Below are 20,313 nucleotides of genomic sequence, written 5' to 3'. Positions count from 1 at the left end.
AGGAATCTCATCAGTAATGAATTCTCCATATCTCTGGGACATACAGCCATACCTCTTTTGGTACAGTAAGTTAACTATGAAAAAACATTTCCACTTAAAAGATCCATGCTAAAACAAAATCATTCTTAAAGGTCACATAACCACCACTTCTTGTCTTGAGTTGTCTTCTTTGTGAAATGGCACAATTACTGACCTCATGATGTCTTGGGGGCATTTATAGCAGTAAATGATTTACATGACATTCTGGCAGTAAACTAGGCTGGAGGTCAGCTGGTTTTGGCAGGTTCTCCATGAGCCGTAGGGGAAGCACACACTGACTCAGGAGAAGGGGCCCGCTCTGCCACTCTCGTCCACGCTCCTGGTTACGAACTGTTATCTGGCCTCCTCTAGCCTGGCCCTTACCTACCTCTCCAGTGTCATCTTCCACTATTCATCTCCTTGCACTTTAAGCTTACAAAATATTAAGCCAAGTATAAATCCTGCTAGTCACCATGGTATCAGGACTTCATGCCTTCCTACAGCTGAGGCCTTTCCCAGAACAGCTTTCCCACCTGATTTATATAGCGTTACTTGGTCGTTAAACCCTGGGCCCTAGCAGTAACTCCAGGAAAGCTTCCCTGGCCAGCAATCTGATTTGCATAGACCCTGCTCTAGTGAAAGAGCCCATAAAAGGGATGTATTCACCGTGAATCCCCAGGACAATACTCTCAGGGTATAAATAAGTTTGTATGAATTTATCTGTAGGTGTATTCTGTTAAGCTGAATAGGTTAGTATATAAGATAAGTAACAACTATTACTTCCCAGGCAGGGAAAGAATATATAAGATGGCTGAAAAACAGTGAGTGGCTGCTTGAAGCTCATAAGACCTACCTAATGCAAATGCTAAGAACTGGAAATATTTCTGTAGGACCAGGGCAATGGTGTTAAACTAATGTTGACTGTGGGACAGAATGTGGAAAGGAAAACAGTGAAACAAATTTTGCCAAGGTAGGTGGGGTTAGGTCAAGCAGGGCTTTGAATGCTAGGCAAAACTGTCCAATCTCATTGTAAAACTGATAAGAGAGGGAACAAGTTTTGTTATCAGAAAACAGAAGTGAGCTAACATTTGCTCCCCATTCACCTTTGCTTTCCAACATATTTGGTTTATACAGCACTGTGCAATCTTTTCTCCTTGTTTTAACATGCCAGTGGAAAATACTCAAATGAGAATGAATTTTTCCAAACAAAAGAAAAACAGAGAGCCAATTCTACTTAACATACCAAATGGTGAATAGAAAATTTTTAAATGTGCCAGGTGTTTGGCATAATAAATTTTTTAACAATGCCAGTGGAAAATACTAAATGAGAATGAATTTTAACATGCCAGTGGAAAATACTAAATGAGAATGAATTTTTCCAAACAAAAGAAAAACAGAGAACCAATTCTACTTAACATACCAAATGGTGAATAGAAATTTTTTAAATGTGCCAGATGTTTGGCATAATAAATTTTTTAACAATGTGAAAATAATCAAATATTTAAGATGACATGTCTCAGAAGTGGTACTTTATTTGGAATTCTGGCAGCTTTCAGAAAAAAATACTGCTCCTTAAAGAAGAAAGATTGAACCATCCGGAAAGATTACCAATTTTTAAAACAGAACAGAGAAAAGAAACAGGGCTGTTTGACTAATTGGGCTTTACATGTCCTAAGAGAAAATCTCTATAAAAATATGTTTATATCAAATGAATGCCTCAATTCTGGGATTCAGGGGTAGTCAGGCTTCTGGGTCTATTGGTCAGGCTGGAGGAAACTTCTGAAATGACAATTCTCAGAGTATCAATTTGGGACAGAACCAGCTCTAGCATCAAATCCTGACATTAATATATAGCGTGTTGGCCAAAAAGTTCTTTGGGGTTTTGCGTTAACACCTCACAGAAAACCCAAACGAACTTTTTTGGCCAATTCAATATACTTCAAAGAAAATGTCCAGAACATTCAGGGTCATTTCTACAATAATGTCCAGAGGATCTCAAAATGATTCCTCAGGCGGGGGAAAGGGGCTGGAGTCACGGGTGGCGGTCAAGAAATACAGAGCCAGCCACAAACTGCTGTGGGAGAAAAACCACAGGCAGCTGAGAGAGGAGGCATGCGAATTTCGTGGAGGATCTCAGCCTCCACGCGGCCCCAAACGCTGGGTGGAAACCCTGCTTATTCTAGGTCAGTACTCTCTCCTGTCTCCCACGGGGGCTGTTACACAAACATCTCACATCTCTGGAGCCCACCCTTACTCTCCACCTCCCCACTCTCTGCAAATGACCTTGCTTCCTTTCCAGAGAGCAGTGCAGGGGAACTGGCGTATCTGCTGTCCCCAAACCCACCTACACACCCATGCGTAAGGATAACCATCCTCCTCCTGTGAGAGAGGAGAGACAGATGTCCTGTCCAAGCTGACCCCACACATGCCTGGATCACGCTGCTGGGACCCTGGTCTAGGGGCCACCTCTCCTCTCCTCCATCCTTATCCCTTCCCTCTCCTGACTCCTCCCCATTAACGGTCATATACGGAGTGCCTGTGTAAGCAGGACTGGTTTTTTGGTTGGCTGGTTGGTTGGCTGTTTAGTTGGTTTTTAGCAGGAGAAGTTGCTATTGGCAAGTTACAAGCAATGAGCTGCCTTGGAATAAAGTGTCTTTGTTCTGGAAGAAACACTGCAGCAGCCACGGTTAGTTATTTAAATGTAAGGTGAACAGCTGCCCAGTGCCCTGGAAAGACAGTGTAACCCGGTATTTTCTTATTTGAAAATGACACCCCTGTCCTGGAAATACTCATTGATGGAAGGGTTCAGGGGGAAAGGGGGAGGTGAGGCCAAGCAGATGAATATATTCTAAAGAAAAGTAACCTTGGAAGGTGCCCTTTTAGCCCAGGATTACACTAATTGATGTGTGTGTGTGACTGAGCAGTGGGAATGGAAAGGGGTCCTTTGGATTGTGTGGGACCCCTGCTTTCAACAGTTACCCCCTTGTGACAATGACAGAACTAATAGCACCAGAAAGATTCTTAAGGTTGGGGAGGCGTTAGGAATAATAAAACACCTTTGGACTAATCACCTTTCCAATTCTTCCTCTTGCCTAGTGGAAGCCGGATGAGACCCGTGGACTAACAACGCCCTTGAGATTCTTAAGACAATTCTCTTCTTTTCTTACTCTACACATTGACCCGGGTGATACCATCTATCTCTGTTGCTTCAGTTGAGCCCGTATACTAATGACTCCGTTGTCTTTACATATGTTTGGCCTCTCCTGAACTTCACGCCTATAGGTCCAATTATATAATGTCCACCTCTCTGGATATCCTGTATGCCCCCAAATTCAATATATTCAAAACTCATTATCTTTTCCCCCTTTCCCACCCAGGGTTCAACAAATTGCATTGTACTCACCCAACTGCCCAGATAGCTGGATTACTGCGGACTCTTCCCTCTCCCTCCTTGATCACCCCCTACTCAATTCTATCTCATAAATAACTCTTGAATCCTTTCAATTCTATCTCTCACTTTTTCCACACTAGTTTAGTTCATCACCTCTCGCCTTCTAACTCACTTCCTGCCTCGGATCTTATCCCCCTCTAATTATTAGCTGTTGTGCAACCAGAATAATTTCTTTTTTCTAAAATGCAAATCTCATTACGTCATTCCCAGGTTTGAAACCCTTGAATGGCTTCTCTCTGACCTCATTAGATGGCCATTCATCCTCTGGTACTTGTTCACTGTTCCACTTTTTAAGGTGACTGAAATATTTAATCATATCCTCCATAATTAAAAATAAATCTGATCCTTCTTTTCCCAAACTGTGAAATTATTTCCTGTTTTCTCATTGATTACTGCCTGAGGCAATCAATGTTAATAATCCTGCAACTGTTGTATTTTTAAAAAATAAATGCCTTTAAGCTTTGTCTATAGTGTCTTATCATTTAAAAAAGTATTTTTAAATTATCGTGTCATCTATTTATCTATTTTTGTGTGTGTATCTTTTGAATTTTGTGCCCTGTTGAGAAAGGTCTCCCCTGATTTCAAGGCAATCCAAATATCCTCAAATCCATCTGGACTTCCTTTTGTTTACAGTATGAGGTAGCGCTCTGGCGTTATTTTCAAATGAAGAGTCGGTTATATCACCATCTTTTATTGATAAATTATCATTTTCTCAATGAATATAAATGCCACCTTTGTCTTATATTAAGTTCTTCCTGTAGACCCAGAGCCAGCTCTTCCTGGAGTCTCTATTTTATTCCACTGATCTATTTGCCCGTTACTCTGTTAAGACCATTTTTTATTGAAGTGGCCTTGGTAAATTTTAATACCTACTGAGAATTTCTAAGTAACATTAATCAGTTTCAAAGAAACCTCACTAGGATTCTGATTAAAACTGCAATGCATGGAAATATTATTTTAGGAAAGATTTATATAGCTATGACAGTAAGCCTTCCTATTCAGGAACTTGGTGTGGCCTGCCATATGTGCAGATCTTATTTTGTGTCCTTCAGTAAGATTTCACATTTATTTAGGCTCTTTAACATTTTGTTAAGTTTAAAATAGTGTGTATTATAAGTGGTATATTTTCCCCTGTCCATTTCTAACTGGCTACTACTCATATTAAAAATAAAAATAAGAAAAACATTTTAAAAAACCCAACTTATCAGTGTCTTACATAACTTTCTAACTTCTTATAAATTCTTATACCATTTTATAAATTCTTTTTAATTCTAGTAATCTTTTACTAGATTCTCATGGGTTTTTTAGACCTCTACAATTACAAATTATGCTTTTCTAATATTATAGAATTATTTCATACCCTTATCTATTTCATCAGACCAGATCTCTACAAATAATGAATCACATTATTAAGAGTCAGTATCTCCTGTGTCTGATTTTAAGGAAACAGCTTCAAAAATTTGCTGTTTAGTATGATATTTGCTAAAAATTTTTGGTAAATGTCTTTATCATTATGCAATAACTTCCTTCCCTTCCTAACCTATTTAGAAGTTTTATTAGGAAAAGTTGCTGAGTGTTATCAAACGCCTTTGTAGCATTTTTCATATAACCTAATTGTTTTTCTCCTTTAATTTGCTGTTGTAAACAATTCAAGTTTTGTTTTAATTCAGACTTCATCTTTAATACTTGACAATGAGACTGCCCTAAGACCAGAAAGTGCCAGGTGCCATCCAGGAGCGATTGGAAGGACACTACATAATGCCTCTCTCTGTCCTGATTAATGTTTTGGACACTGAATTCTGCTTTTTCAAATACGAAAACTGCCACCCTTCCTTCATTTTTGTTTGCATTTTCCCAATATCTTTGTCTATTTATTTTTCAAATTGCTTGTTATCTTGTTTTACAAGTGTTTCTTCAAATAATACACATTTGAATCTGCCTTTTCAGCCCATCTGACAGTCTCTGTCTCCTGAGTTCATTCACGCTTAGGGAAGTAATTAATGTACTTGGTTTTATTCCTTCCATCTTAAGTACAATCTCACTTTCCTTCTTCTTACTTTCGCTGAATTAGCCATTTTTCGTCCCTGTCATTTTTTCCTGTTCCTTTTTCCTCCCTGTCATTCCTCTGTTTGCTTTTCTTTCCTGTCAATTTTGAAGTCCTACTGTGCTTTAAAGATCAGCTCATGCCTACATGTTCCTGAGTCACCTCTAAATACATATATTCCATCAAAAGAAAATAATAATGTTATACAATATGTGGGGAATTCCCTGGTGGCACAGTGGTTAAGAATCTGCCTGCAAATGCAGGGGACACGGGTTCGAGCCCTGGTTCAGGAAGATCCCACATGCCGCAGAGCAACTAAGCCCATGCGCCACAACTACTGAGCCTGCAGCTCGAGAGCCCATGAACCACAACTACCTGAGCCCACGTGCCACAACTACTGAAGCTCACGCGCCTAGAGCCTGTGCTCTGCAACAAGAGAAGCCACTGTAATGAGAGGCCCACATACCACAACAAAGAGTAGCCCCTGCTCGCCACAACGAGAGAAAGCCCGCGCGCAGCAACGAAGACCCGACGTAGCCAAAAATAAATAAATTAATTAATTTAAAAAAATAATGTTATACAACATGTAGTTTTATACTATATGTATTTTTAACACACATGCACCATGCATCTATAGCTGCTCACGCCTCCCTCAACCCCAAACAGGATAGAAGCTTTAGTTCTAGGTTACTGTTAAGTTTTTCTTTCAAGGATGACTCTTGTATTTCAAAAGTCCCTACTTAGCATTTATATTACAAAGTCCTAGTCACATCATTATTATCTATTTAACTTTAATAATACATATATTGCAAGATTCGATGCTCCCATTATTCCTCTCCTTTTTGTCTTTCCCTATCTTGGGATTTCTGTTCTGAACCAACTGTCATTTGATAGAGTATTTCCCCAAGTGTTGTCCTCAGATAAGTACATGGACAGAATACTTTTTAAATGCCTGCACTTCTGAAAATGTTTATTTTGCCCTGACAAATGAATGATATCTTTTCCTGGTTAGTAATTTTGGGGCCTTAGTCTTCTTCCCTCAGGATTCTATAAATGTTGCTCCAGGAATTTAACTGTTAGTGTTGCTGATTTAAAAAGTCTGAAGCTAATTGATTCTCTTTCCATTGCAAATAAATAATCTGTTCTTTGGGTCTCAAAACTTTAAGATTCATCCTTATCCTTGGACTTCAGGAATTTCACCAACATGTGTCTACACATATATTCTTACATTAATCCCGCCTGGGACTCAGAAAGATGATTACTTCTCTACTTATTTCTTTTCTACCTCCAGACTCCTTTGTTTCATGTTATGACTTCTGGATCTGTCTTGTGAATTTATCTCTAGATAATTCTATTCTACATTGTCGGGTATTTCTTGAGCTTCCAGATGTGACTCGAGAAGTATAATAATAATCTTTACCTATTTAATTTTTTAATCAAAAATTAAATTTGTTGTATATGAAAGCTGTTAAGAGTAAATCCTAAGAGTTCTCATCACAAGAAAAAAAAATTTTTTTCTATTTCTTTAATTTTGTATCTATAGGAGATGATGCATGTTCACTAAACTTATTGTGGTAATCGCTTCATGATGTGTGTAAGTCAAGTCACTGTGCTGCACACCTTAACTTACACAGTGCTGTATGCCACTTATATCTCAGTAAAACCGGAAGGAAAAAATTAAATTTGTTCTGATTGCATTGCTTGAAAGGTTTCTTTTTCTTAAGTCATCTCTGATCCTTTTCAACATGGTGAGGGTAAATAATACAATTATTCTAGTGTTTGGCCTCTTCCCTTAAGTGAGTTGTTATTTTTCTTCCTGCTAAAGGCTTATGCTCCCTCAGCATCTACACAGATCAGGTCATAGATGTCTCTCCAAGAGCGGCAAACCAGTGAGTGACGGAAGGAATACGATTTTCTGCTACTGAGGTCAGGCCAGGAGCCTGAATTGTCAGCAAACCATGACCTTTTTGCTAAGGTAGAGGGTAGAGGCCTCTCTGTTGCCAGACCTCCACAGAAGCAAACTTAAGTCCCATCATATCAGCCCATCCATGCAGTATTCTTCCAGATCACTGCCAAATCAGAAAGGTTCTGGGAAGACTACATAAAATAGGTAGGCAAATATGGCCCTTCTTTGAAGAGATTCACTGGATTCAGTCAACCAAAGCCCTTGAAGAAACACACAATGCTGGCCTTTGAGCCAAGCAGTGAGGATACATAAGCCTACACCTCTCTGTCCCTGGTATCTTGTTCTTTCTTGATTCTAAAATGAATGAGGTCCCATAAAATGTCCTCTTTCAGCCCCCTCCCTCTCCCTGGCCTAAGATAGGCCCTTCCAGACTTTACCAACTAGCCTGCTCAGGCTACTTTTGATCTAAAATGCTTTGGGGGTATTATTTTTCAAAGTATTCTAATTACTGTGATTACAAGTAGCTTAACTTGCTAAACCATTAGGGCTCCTAAGTTTCATGACACTAGACAAAGAATGAGATAAATACCTTTGTTATGTAGAAGATACAACAAGCTATCATGTGCTGTACACTTTCAAAGCTCGCAATATGTTTCTTTGAGTGAATATTTGGTAGTCCTTGCAAAACCACAACACACTTTATCAAGATCTGAAATATAGAAGCACAATGGTTTTTGTTGAAAACTATCATCCTTACTCATTAAAAAATGCTCTACTCAAATCATGAAGGTTTTAAGCCATCAAATTTTATTGTTTTTAATAATTATGGTTAAATTGCTTATTATGCATAAAGAAGTGTACCCGGAGATAAAACTGATAAATTCAATTTTCAGATGAGTCCTTCATCTAAAGTAACTTGAAAACTAGTGGAGAGGATAAAATAAATATACAAATAAATAAAACAAAGCTCATTTTGACAAGTGCCATAGAAGACATAGGCAGAATGTTACATGCATACAATAAACTAAAGATCACATTCAGGCTTAGGAGGACTTCGAAAAACCACATGGAGAAAGATGTACCATATTAAATATACAGTGATACGGGTACTTGAAATAATAGTTTCCTTTAAAATTAAAACCAAGCACTCATATCCCAGGAAATCAATTAATATTGGCACTTACTTCCTTAACTACTCCTCATATTATGTGATCCCGAATTTGATCCAGAGCTAGACAATTAAGTTGAGCTTTCAATCCTGCCTCACAGTTCTGAGCAATGTTACTATCAGAAAAGCAGAGCTGAGACTGCATCAATCTATTCATCATTCAGATTATCCCAAAAGACAAATTAATATATGGAGGTTGGTCCTTTGTGGGCATATTAATTGCTTCAAGCCACCATTCTAACAATATTATTACTGTTGTTACAAAACACTTATGAATTTTTTTTTAATGCTGCTTTAATTCCTCCCCTCCACCATCACCCTCTCCCACCCTACCGTACCATATCCCCAAATCGTGTTAACAACCTAGCAGCTCTGTAGTGTTCTCTAGGCTCATGTAATTATGCATGTGTGTGTGTGTGTGTGTGTGTATAAATGTGTGTGTGTATATATATATATATGGAGGGTTAATGTTATTTTACAAAATGATATTTATACACACCTTTCTGAACTATGCATCTCCCCTTCAAGCATGTCTTGTGAAAAATCCCTCCAAGTCTACAGGTATACCTCTAATTCATCATTTCTAATGGTTACATAACATTATTTAGTGTGAACCAATCATAATTTATTCAGCCATTTCCAGATTCTTCCTGTTGCACAGTTTTAAGGTTGATGTTTTACAATCTGGCAGTACTGGCCATCCTCCTGTTACTGCATGTCCTCTTTGTCTCCAGCTTTTTTGCCACCATCAAGAATGCCACATGGGCTTCCCTGGTGGCGCAGTGGTTGGGAGTCCGCCTGCCAATGCAGGGGGCGCGGGTTCGTGCCCCGGTCCGGGAGGATCCCGCGTGCCGTGGGGCGGCTGGGCCTGTGAGCCATGGCCGCTGAGCCTGCACACCCAGAGCCTGTGCTCCGCAACGGGAGAGGCCACAACAGTGAGGCCCGTGAACCAAAAAAAAAAAAAGAATGCCACAATAAACATGCTTATACAGGGAATTCCCTGGTGGTCCAGTGGTTAGGACTTAGCGCTTTCACTGTCATGGCCTGGGTTCAATCCCCCAGTTGGGGAACTAATATCCCACAAGCAGTGTGGCGCGGACACACAAAAACAACAGAAAAAACACCCTTATACAAGCTCAGTTGCCAAAATGAGTGGCAAGTGAGGTGCCAGCTTTGAGACGACACCCAGCGAGGGTGAGGCACCATCCTCCAGGGCCCAGTATACACTCTAAATCAGTGACCCTTATGTGGTACTGTGTTCCCAGCAGGTAGAACACATGGAACCAACGGGTGGAACTAGGGGTGATTTTAATCTATGGGATAAATTGCTAATAAAGGGACAGCTGTGTTGGGTAAATGTACTTTTTAATTTACTAAAATCTTACTCTATGGTAAAAATTACTAGCAGAGGAATTTGTATGTTAAGTATATTTGCTTTTAGTTTTACTTCAATTATATTCAGTTTAATTAAAATTAAGACTGCTTTACCAAATTTCAAAGCCAATAAAATTCACATTTCTCCCACCAATGAAAGGGAATGTCTTTGCTCCACATCCTCACCAGCAATAGGAGTTACAGATCTTTTCAACTCTGCTAGTGATATCATATTACTGATTTAATGTGCATTTCTATGGATATTCAGAACTTGAGTTATCTTTTCGTATGTTTTTTGGCTACTTGAATTTGCTCTCCTGCAAACTGCCTATTATTATCCTGTGCCCATTTTTTATTAGTTACTGTCAATTTGTAAGACTTTCTGTTATATATATTTACCCTCATCAGTGCTACTTTTCCCAGATCCCTAAATTATCTACTATCTTTGTTATGGTCCCTTTCGTCACATATGGGTTGCCATAAATATAGTCAAATGTGTCTTATTTTTCTTGTTATTTCCAAGAGTTCTATCTTGGTTAGAAAGTGTTTTCCAACCCTGGGTTGCATATGTAATCTCTCGGGTTTTTTTTTTTTTTTCCTAAAAGTTTTGGTGAAGTGGAGTGCCAATTCCATCATATATTACATTCTCATCCAAAGTGAGGCCTATTTCTGGACTCTCTCCTTTGTTCCACTCATCTTTTCCTGCTCTGAATAATACAATTTATTTTGAAACTCCTTTCCTAAGGTCTTCCTCATAGCTACAACCCACTTTCTGAGTTAAAGGCATCCTGAAGCAGTGGGATCCTGGAGAATGACAGGGGACTACCCTGAACTCAACCAACTAAGCATCAATTGCAGGTGCTGTCCCCAGGGTGGTGTCTTTGCTGGAGCACACTAAAAGGGGTGCCTCGATGTGGCTGATGTTGTCTTTTCTATCCTATTGGACAGAAGTAATCTCCTATGGGGAAGAAGTATCAGAAGGAGTTCCCAGTCACACTGGGCAGACAAGAACATACATTTAGAGTCTTGCCACAGGGCAATGATAACTCTCCCACCCTCTGACCTAATATTTTATGAAAGAACCTGAACTTTCTGGACACATCTCAAAACAAAACATTGGACCGCCATCAAAAAACCATGTTAATTGAACCTAATAAACAAGAAATGGTAAATACATTGCAGATGTGAGATGCATGTCCTCCAGAGGGTAGAAATAAACCCTAAGAAGAGTCAGGGGCCTGACACATTAAGGAAATGTCTGGGCCATGCTGAGACACTCCCTCCAAAGTAGGTCTGACATCTGGAATCTCTCACCTCTAAGAAGACAGAACAATGCCAGGGAAATGCTTTTGGGGTCCGGAGGAAGCATATTCCACATTCTGGAACACTGCTCTGATCCACTCACAAGTGACATGGAACTGCCAGCTATGAGTCTAGATTTTGGATTTTGGAGGCAGATCTCTTCAACAGCTGAACTATTGAGTTGGCCAAAAAGTCTGTTTGGTTTTAAATAAAAATAAGACACATTTTTCATTTTCACCAAGAACTTTATTGAACAACGAATTTATTAACCAAATGAACTTTTTGGCCAACCCAATACTTACTAGGTGGGGGGCATGTGAGAGAAGCAGGCATGTCTATGCTCCAGTTTAGCCCCTCCAAGGGGAATATTTGTTAAGTTACTGAAGCTCTCGGGTTAGTTTCCTCAGTGGTGAATTAAACACTTTATACTTTGCATGAGTTCACTCATATCTTCTTGATTCTCAAAATCTGAGTCAATGATGATGGTGACAGCCAACGATGGTGATAATGATGACTTTGTGTAAGCATCAGCAGTCAAATCTTACTTCTCTCATTGCTTCCTGTGGTAGGCAGAATTCTAAGACAGTCCTCAAGATTCTGCCCCTGGTGTACAAGCCCTGTATAATCCCTTCTCCTTGAGGGCAAGTAGGACCTGTGATGGGATGCTCGCTCTCATCACTACATTACATTATATAAGACTCCTTGTGCATCTTAGAGGATACTCCCCTGCTGGCCTGAAAGAAGCAAACTGCCATGTGGTGCAGAAGGCCATGTGGCAGGGCACTGGTAGCCAGCCCTTCAGAACTAAGGACCTCATCACACAGCCACAAGGAAATGAATTCTCTCAACAACCAATGAGTCTGGAAGAGAACCCAGAGGCTCAGGTGAGATCACAGCTCTAACCAACGCCTTGATTTTAGCCTGATGAGACCCTGATCAGAAGATCCAGACAACCTGTATCCAGCCTCCTGACCTACAGAGACTATGAGATAGTAAATGGGTGTTGTTTTGAGCCACTGAGTTTATAGTGATTTGTTAGGAAGCACAGACAACTAATATAATCCCTTCAGCCAGGTCCCACCTACCCTTTTTCCAAAAATTCCAACTCCATCACAGAGACATCAAGTCTTTTTTCTCCTGGGTCATCCATCAGTTTTTCCCCCTAGATGATGGCTTTAACAATATGCTTTGAATAAATATTGTTGTTTCTAACATTACAAGAACATAAAAATTGAAATAACTTAAAAAACCTAGAAAAGTATATTGCCAATATTTAAATATGGACAGCAATGGGGCTGACTTTTCAGGGAAACACATTTTAAGTCCTTATTTCTATTCACCCAGATATACAATTTAAATTATTAAAACGTTTTTCAGTTAACTCATGAAATTTCATAATACTTGCTCTTGACCTATTTGTACTTTCTAAGGACACATTGCTTTTTCTTTTCCAAAATGCATTATTGAGTTTCCTTTGTAAAATACCCTTATCTGGGTGGAAAAAAATACCCTTACCCGTACAACAGGTACCAAAACAATACTGTGATAGATGATAGGAGCAAGGAGGCCATAACATTGAGTAACAGCTTGAAGGGCATAACTGGAATCATTTAGGTAGTTGCTCAGTTCCAATGCCACTAATACTCTCTCACATTCAGTTAGTCTAGCAATCTGTAAAGGAACAGGTATTGTTACTCAAGTTGAACATCAGGTACTTAACTCATGTGTCTCTAATGAGAAGAAAGGATAGGAAATGTGATCCTTGTGGCTTAACAATAACAGGAAGGTTGATATAAAGAAAAACCTAAATTCAGGAACAACTCTAACTCCCCAATAATGCTACATATGGATGACACGATCTTAGAATTAAACTTTAGAATTTTTTATAAATTACAATACAAGTACCACTAGTGACAGAAAAGGAACCAATCTTTTTTAATTGGTAAGATAAAATCTTGGCTATAGTTTAGGGAAAAAAATCTAGCTTTTTCAAAAACATAAACTATAACAAATAATAATTAAAATATAATATTGCTGTAATATTGGTCCTACATGATTAACAGTGTCTTATTTCCCTCCTGGATTTGTGGGAAAATGGTAAATTTACTCTAGACAAAACTAAATCTTCTATTATACTTCTGCTACTTTAAAAAAAAAAAGAAGGTAAATTTTCAATAGACCAAACTAATCTTCTGTTATACTTCTGCTACTTAAAGTAAAATGTAAAGTTAGGCTTTGTGTGATTAAACACCACTTAAAAAGAGTAAGAATGCTATCTTATTCCTTATTTCTCTTTCTTGGAGAAAGATTTCATTATTTGTCTGTATACACACACAAGATTATGAACACAGAAAGCAGTATGAGTGGCAACCAGAAATTTCCACATAGCAAATTATTATTAGAATGGTAGTCTAGCATTCTGGAATTCACTTAAGTACTTAAACATTGTCCTTATTTTCAGACTAGATTATGAAAAAAAGAAACTAAATGCAATGTATTAGGAACAGGTAGATGGCTGTGAATGCTTGGGTTGGGCTCTACAAGACTGTGAACTTGTCTTAGGCAAAGAATCATGTTTTTTTCACTTTCATATCCACAGAAACTGGCACAGTCTCATGTAACAAGTTACTGGTTAATTAATTAATGAATAAGTGGATGATAGGAAAAAGCAACTGTAAAAGAAAAAAAAAATAAGGCAAAAGTCTCCTTATACCTAAGGTGAGTAAAGAAGGAAAGAGAGAAAAAGAAGAGTGAACCTCAATCTAGATTGAAAAAAACAATGTAGGATTGTTACTAAAAGCAAGAGCATTGTAAGCTTGCTGATGTATGAAGAGCAATGTTTATAAGCACCCTGAGGACCTATCAATAAGAGGTAAGTTAAATTCTGCCTCTGCACATGAATGCAATATTATAATTTTAAAGAATGTGGCAGACGGATATGTACCAACATGAAAATATGTCCAAGATATATTATGAAAAGTGTTTAAAAGGCAAATTTCAGAACAGCAAGTAGATCATGATTCCATTTTTGTAAATAATAACATATTTGTCTATGCATACTTTTAAAAATTGGAGAAATCACATGAAAACAATAATGTAGTATTCTTAGGGGCAATAGGATTACAATGGGTTTCACTTTATACTTTATACATTTTTGGATATCTGAATTGATACTACTTTTATTCAGGAAAAATACATATAAGTTGAAAAGAAGGGAAAAACACCATGAACTCCAGCCTGTGAAACCTACATACAATATCAAATAAATCAGCACAATCATGCAAAGGCCTCTCAGTCCATTCACAAGCCAGGATATGCAATCCCCAAAGAACATAAACTTGAAACATCAACCAACACAGGGAAATCAGCACATGTGCAATCACTTTAATTCACTTACTTGTTGAGAGGGGAAAATCTCATTGCCTTTAATATTATCACAGAAAAGATTTTCTTCTTTAATTTTAATGTCACTTGTTACAAAAATATTTCTAAGAAAAAGATATAAGAGAATTGAAGAACTCTCTGCCAAAATATCTGAATGTAATCTGCAAAAAGAAGTAAATGATGTTACAGGTATAAATGGATTTAGCATGTGAACTCGACTTTTTAGATTGATTTGTTCTTAATACCGACACAATGATCCCAAGACAGCAGCACAAGTTTATGGAACAAAAGTCTGTGGAACAGTTGCTCTTGCACAGCTGTTTAAACTGAAATTAAAGACTATTCTTAAAAAAAAAAAAAGACTATTCTTAACAAGCTCACAACTAAGAAAATTAAGCTGTTGACATATTATCTCATGGATACATAAAAATAACTGCTGGCAAAGTTTTCTGGTTCTGATATATAAAGTTCTATTCTATCAATATAATGAAATCGCTATAGATATTCAGAAGTTTGGGAAATAGGTCCAATATTTCAATCAATAAACTTTCTGAAAGTGAGGGTTATTTATAGCAAAATCAGCCACGGTTAAAGAGAAGTAGAGACAGAGAGATTTGGGGTGGGGCGGTGGAGGGGCAGAATTACTTCTAATTATCTTTTCTAAATCACAGTCAACAGTGCCAACCACTGGCAAAACCGTGAAATCTGTAGTCTTCCTTCTTTGTTTCCATAGTCCCTTCCTTGCCCTTAAGCCTTACTTGGTGACAAACCCTCTCTCCTAAGCTTCAAGTCCCTCCACTCTCCATACCCTCTATCCCTATAAAACGGGAAAGGATCTGACATCAGTAATTCACACCTGAAGACGATCTGTTTCACCACCATGTTAAACTCCGAAATTGTCTTTGCCCGGAGACTTTTAGTTCTCCCGCTTCTGCAACTCATATACTAAACTTTCTTTGTCCTCGCCACGACCATGAGTACCTAGACATACACAATGAGTCCAGACTATCGCCTCCCCCTGGCTCTATTTCCTCCCCTACCCAGCTCGGGCTCTGGTCAGTCATTTCCATAGTGACCTCTCTAGCACTTCAGATTCTGCACTCCTTATTTTATGCAGTAATCAACTTGCCTGACCTTGCATAGATGTCACCGTTCGACTTTTCTATCCCTGCCACAATGGTCAATCAATTATTCACTTATTCATTCTCCTTATTCCTTTTTTTTTCCCCACTCAAACTGGCATTTGCTCAACACCTACCATGACACTATTCTAGGCACTGGGATATAAAGATGAATCAAATGTAGCCCTCAGCCATAAGGAATGGGACTCTACTACAATGCATGTTACATAACATCAACTGAGTCATTAGTGATTCTCAGCAATACTTCCGTTTATCCCTGATGTCTCCTTGTTCATATTCCCCACAGGAAATGATCTGAACCCCCTGTTCCCCATCCCATGTGCTCTGATATCCTCCTAGCTCTATCACCATATATCCTCAGGCTCTCCCTCTCCGCTGGCTCCCTTCTCTCCATCCTCCAAATTTCTTTCCTTAAGCCCGCCTTCCCCCTCAAGCCTCTGCCCACTTTCCTCTTATGTTTACCACCAAACTGCACAGGAGTAGTCTTTTCTTGTTACCATTCTCCATTTTCATTTATTCCTTAGCCAATTGCAAAACGTTTCTGGCCCATCACGGCACAAAAACTGCCCTCTTCAACTTACCAATGTCTTCCTAATTGCCAACTCTAAAAGCCTCTTCTCAGTTTTCATCCTACCCAACATCTCTGCAGCATTTTCTTGAGCAACTGCCCTGCCTGACCTTGCACTAGGATACAATACTGCTGGCCAGTCCCTCCGTGGTGATGTTCTCACTTCCCTTGGCAATGCACTTTCCTGGACTTTCACTTCCAGAACTGATCCTTTTCAATTTCCTTCCTTGGTTCCAACTCCTGCTTCTGCCTCTTAAATGTAAGCAATGCCCAGGGTTCAAGTCCAGCCTTCCACCTTTTCTGTTAAACAGTCATTCCCCGGGTGATATCACTCATTGTCAAAATTTCAATGATGACCTCAATGGACAGTTTATATTTCCATGTCTCTAGCCTTGACCTCTCTCCTGAGTGTGAGCACTAAATATCCAACTACCTACTGGACATATATCTACAAAGACGTCCTGCTGGAAAAACTAAACTCCAAATATCCCCAAATTCATTCTCTTCCTACAAAAACTTATTCCACATCTCAGCTTCCCTTAGTAAACCTCAGAGGCTTCCCATCACTGGAAATCCCAGTCAACTTTCACTCCTTCCTCTTATCCCCATGAATCACATAAAATCTTCCAGACCTGTCTCTTCCTCTGAAATCCCTCTCAAATCCATCCCCCATAGCACTGAGCATTCTTGTACATAGTAAACACCAAGTCTACGTTTGTTTAATTGAATGGAATTATACGTTTATGTGAGTAAGCGTTACCAATGCCTTGCCTCATCCAGCATTTGCATTTTTAAGCTTATTGTCTTTGACTGAGGGGTGAAGGATTTGTCTTATTAATTTCAGGCATTAACAAGCAGGTAAAGGAGACTGTTGTTGAACATGTTGAGACGGGCTGAAATTATACCAATGCTCATTTCTGATGCTGCTTTTAGACTCTGGTTTCTTAAGGGAAAATGGCAAAGGATGGCCTGTGGCTTTATATGGCTTCTACAGGCCTCTTTTCAGTTGATGGGCTAATCCTGGGAGCCTCCTCAAGCAAAGGAAAAGCCTTCTTACCCCAAGAGTCCATCCATCAGACCCTAACCTTAACCTCAACCTGACCTTGCTCTGTTACAAAGGTCCCCAATGCATATTCGTGTTTTCTAGTATATAACTGACATTACTTTGGTTAGTATTTGGTATTTTTTTCCATAACCTCATTACCTTATATTCAGAATGTACCCATATGCTTCCAGTGTTTTTTTCTGATTCTAACAAAAGAAGTTTCTAACAAGGACTCAAGCCTTCGGAATATACACACTTACTAAAATACTTATTAGAAATAGTTTTACATGGACCATCTTAACATGAAATTGAAAATAAATTAATTCTAGGCTTCACAGCCAACATCTATATTTTCAATAAGCAAATTAATATTTTAAAAGAATATTTCGAATTACCTTCTCTGTGTAACAGTCATTATATTGCTTAAACTAATAATGGATTGGTCATCCTGAAGTGGTGAAGCAACAAAATAATCCCAAACTGGGGAGAAAACTTTCTTAGACAATTCATAGTTACCAATCTGATAGGCGACCTGCAGCAGAAAGCACATTACCTTAAGCATTACTTGAATTTGTGAAATGTGTGTTTTAAACAAGAATTCTGAGAAGGTCCTATCGCACACTAATTTCACACAAAGTTATTCACATTTGCTGTTCCGCTCTATGGGGCCACAGCAAGGTAACGACAGCCACTGGCAAGGGAGACAGACACATTTTGAAATCTCTTTTATTTCTAAATTGCGTGGAAATTTGAAACTCTGTAAGGATGTTTCGAATGCTCATAAGCAAAACAAAGATCACATCTGAGCCAAATTAATTTCATTCCCATCTATCTCGGCAGTGCACTCCATTTACTACAGACACTGTTCTAATGAACAATCTGTTCCAAAAGAAACAATCAGCTTTCTCAAACCCAAAATAATGAAATATACTTCATTCTCCTCTGGTTCTGACGCTTTCCGAGCTATTGTGCAACAAAGGGTTCACAGCTGAAAAGAGTGAGGAGTAAAAGAGAGACGCTTCCAAGAAGACATCCTGTGTTTTAACACGTTCAACATTCAGCAAAATAACTGATTTCACTGGTAAAACCTAGAAGCTCAGGAGAAAAATAAAGTCATCACCTTACCTATCTCTTTGAGTAGAACATAGTTCTTTAAATACATCTCTAAAGATCACTCTATACAAATATGTATAACAATATAAAATCGTACCACATGAGTTATGTGCTGCTTCAAATCCTTAGTGGAAGCAGGTAGGATGTAAAGTATTAATAAATACATTAAATTAAGTATGCAGATGACATGTTGCTAGACTGTATTCCACACAAGGGAATAACTTACAGGGCCAGAACTTTTAAAATCTGCCAAGTCAGTACTCATAATCAACCAACCAGTAAACTTTTATGAAGTTTCTACTCTGTGCTAAGCACTGTAAAGATAGATTCTTCAAAGCTTAAAAGGATCTCATACACCACGAAACTGTAATCAAGTTACAGATGTAAAACACATGAAATCACAGAAAAATTGCAAATAACAACATCATAATTGTGGAAGCTTAGAAAAGGAGAAATGAAGGCTATAAGGAGGAATCAGGGCTTGAGGTGAACCCCAAGGCAGGGATAAAGTTCTGATGGGCACAGTTTAGAAAGAAACTCAAAAAGGTCCCATAATGGAAATTGCCACAGTGCCTTTGAGACTGGAAAGACAGGTCAGAATTTCAAGAAAACTAGGCAGTATGATTGGTTAGGTAAAGTGGGACATGATTTCAGAAAGCCTTGAAAATCAGGTGGAAGTATTTAAAGATGTCAAGTACTGGACCAAGCACTTTACCAGCAATGCTGTGTTGACTCCTCATTGACCTCTATGACCATCCCTGTTTTTCAGATGAAGAAACTGGGGCATTGACAAGTTGAATAATTTGTACAGAGCCTGATAATCAGTAAAAACAATAGTAGAGCCAAGACTTAGTGTGACAGATGAGGTCCCTTCTCTGGGCCACAGTGGTCAAATGAAAAAGTTGGGCTAAGTGGTCACTAAAACACCATTATAATTCTAAGATTTACCGTGGAAAATGGTAACAGGTGATGTGTAAGGGAGTTGGTGAAACTATAACTGAATGCTCTTTCCTTTTAAAATATAGCCTTTTAAAAACAGTGTTATTTCTGGGTCACTTTGCTGTACAGTAGAAATTAGTGCAACACTGTAAATCAACTACACTTCAATTAAAAAAAAGAGGGAAAATGTAAAAATGTTATTCAGTCAGTGGACATTGCAAAACAAGAAAAGATGCCATGATAAAACTAAGGTCTATAAATTCATGAGTCTGTGTGGGCTAACAGAGAAGTGCTGTGATAATCAGCTGGTTCAAAGATGGTTAACTAGTAGTCACCCGTAGGACCGACGTTAGAAGGAGTGAGGTTAAAATGAGAAAGAAGCACTAAACGACTAATGAGACAATTAAGCACAGGAGAGACCTCCTCCTTGACACATGACCTTCACACTTGGCTTCTACAACACATCCCTTTTCAGCTGCCTTGGCAAGCTCCTCCTCTTTTCCCCTCTCTCATTATGTTAGCATGCCCCAGGGCTCAGTCTTTGGATCTCTTCTCTCTCCTGTCTGCACTCCTTTCCTTGGTGCTGTCATCCAGCCCCATGGCTTTAGTTGTCACATGACTACTCTCAAATCCCTCTGCTGCCCAGCCCTCTCTCCCAAACTCCAGATTCATACATCTAACTGACTACTCAAAAATTCTCTCCAAATATCTAACAAACATCTGACCTTAACATGTCCCAAACTGCATTTCTGATCTCCCCCCGCCCCAAATCTGTACCACTCACACCCTTCCCCAACTCATCTGAGGTCAAGGCTGTCCTTCCAGTTAGTCAGCTAAATTCCTTAGAGTCATCTTCTAT

General features: G+C 38.8%; 1 protein-coding gene across 1 annotated transcript in view; it reads right to left on the bottom strand.

Annotated features, from left to right (window-relative positions):
• The window catches only part of CFAP54 (cilia and flagella associated protein 54), a gene marked incomplete at its 3' end in the record, with an annotated part of 303,390 nt that overhangs the window by 189,656 nt on the left and 93,421 nt on the right, over window positions 1-20,313 (bottom strand). The window contains exons 23-26 of the mRNA XM_082850839.1: window positions 17,798-17,934; window positions 14,661-14,808; window positions 12,779-12,934; window positions 8,009-8,128 (exon numbers count right to left, since the gene is read on the bottom strand). Of these exons, the coding sequence (XP_082706965.1) occupies window positions 8,009-8,128; window positions 12,779-12,934; window positions 14,661-14,808; window positions 17,798-17,934 (561 nt within the window). The remainder of the gene's footprint in view (window positions 1-8,008; window positions 8,129-12,778; window positions 12,935-14,660; window positions 14,809-17,797; window positions 17,935-20,313) is intronic.

The sequence above is a fragment of the Leucopleurus acutus genome (genome assembly GCF_964270905.1).
Source record: "Leucopleurus acutus genome assembly, chromosome: 11".
NCBI lineage: Eukaryota > Metazoa > Chordata > Mammalia > Artiodactyla > Delphinidae > Leucopleurus > Leucopleurus acutus.
The sequence above is the reverse complement of the archived record's forward strand: the minus strand, read 5'-3'. Positions and strand labels throughout refer to the sequence as shown.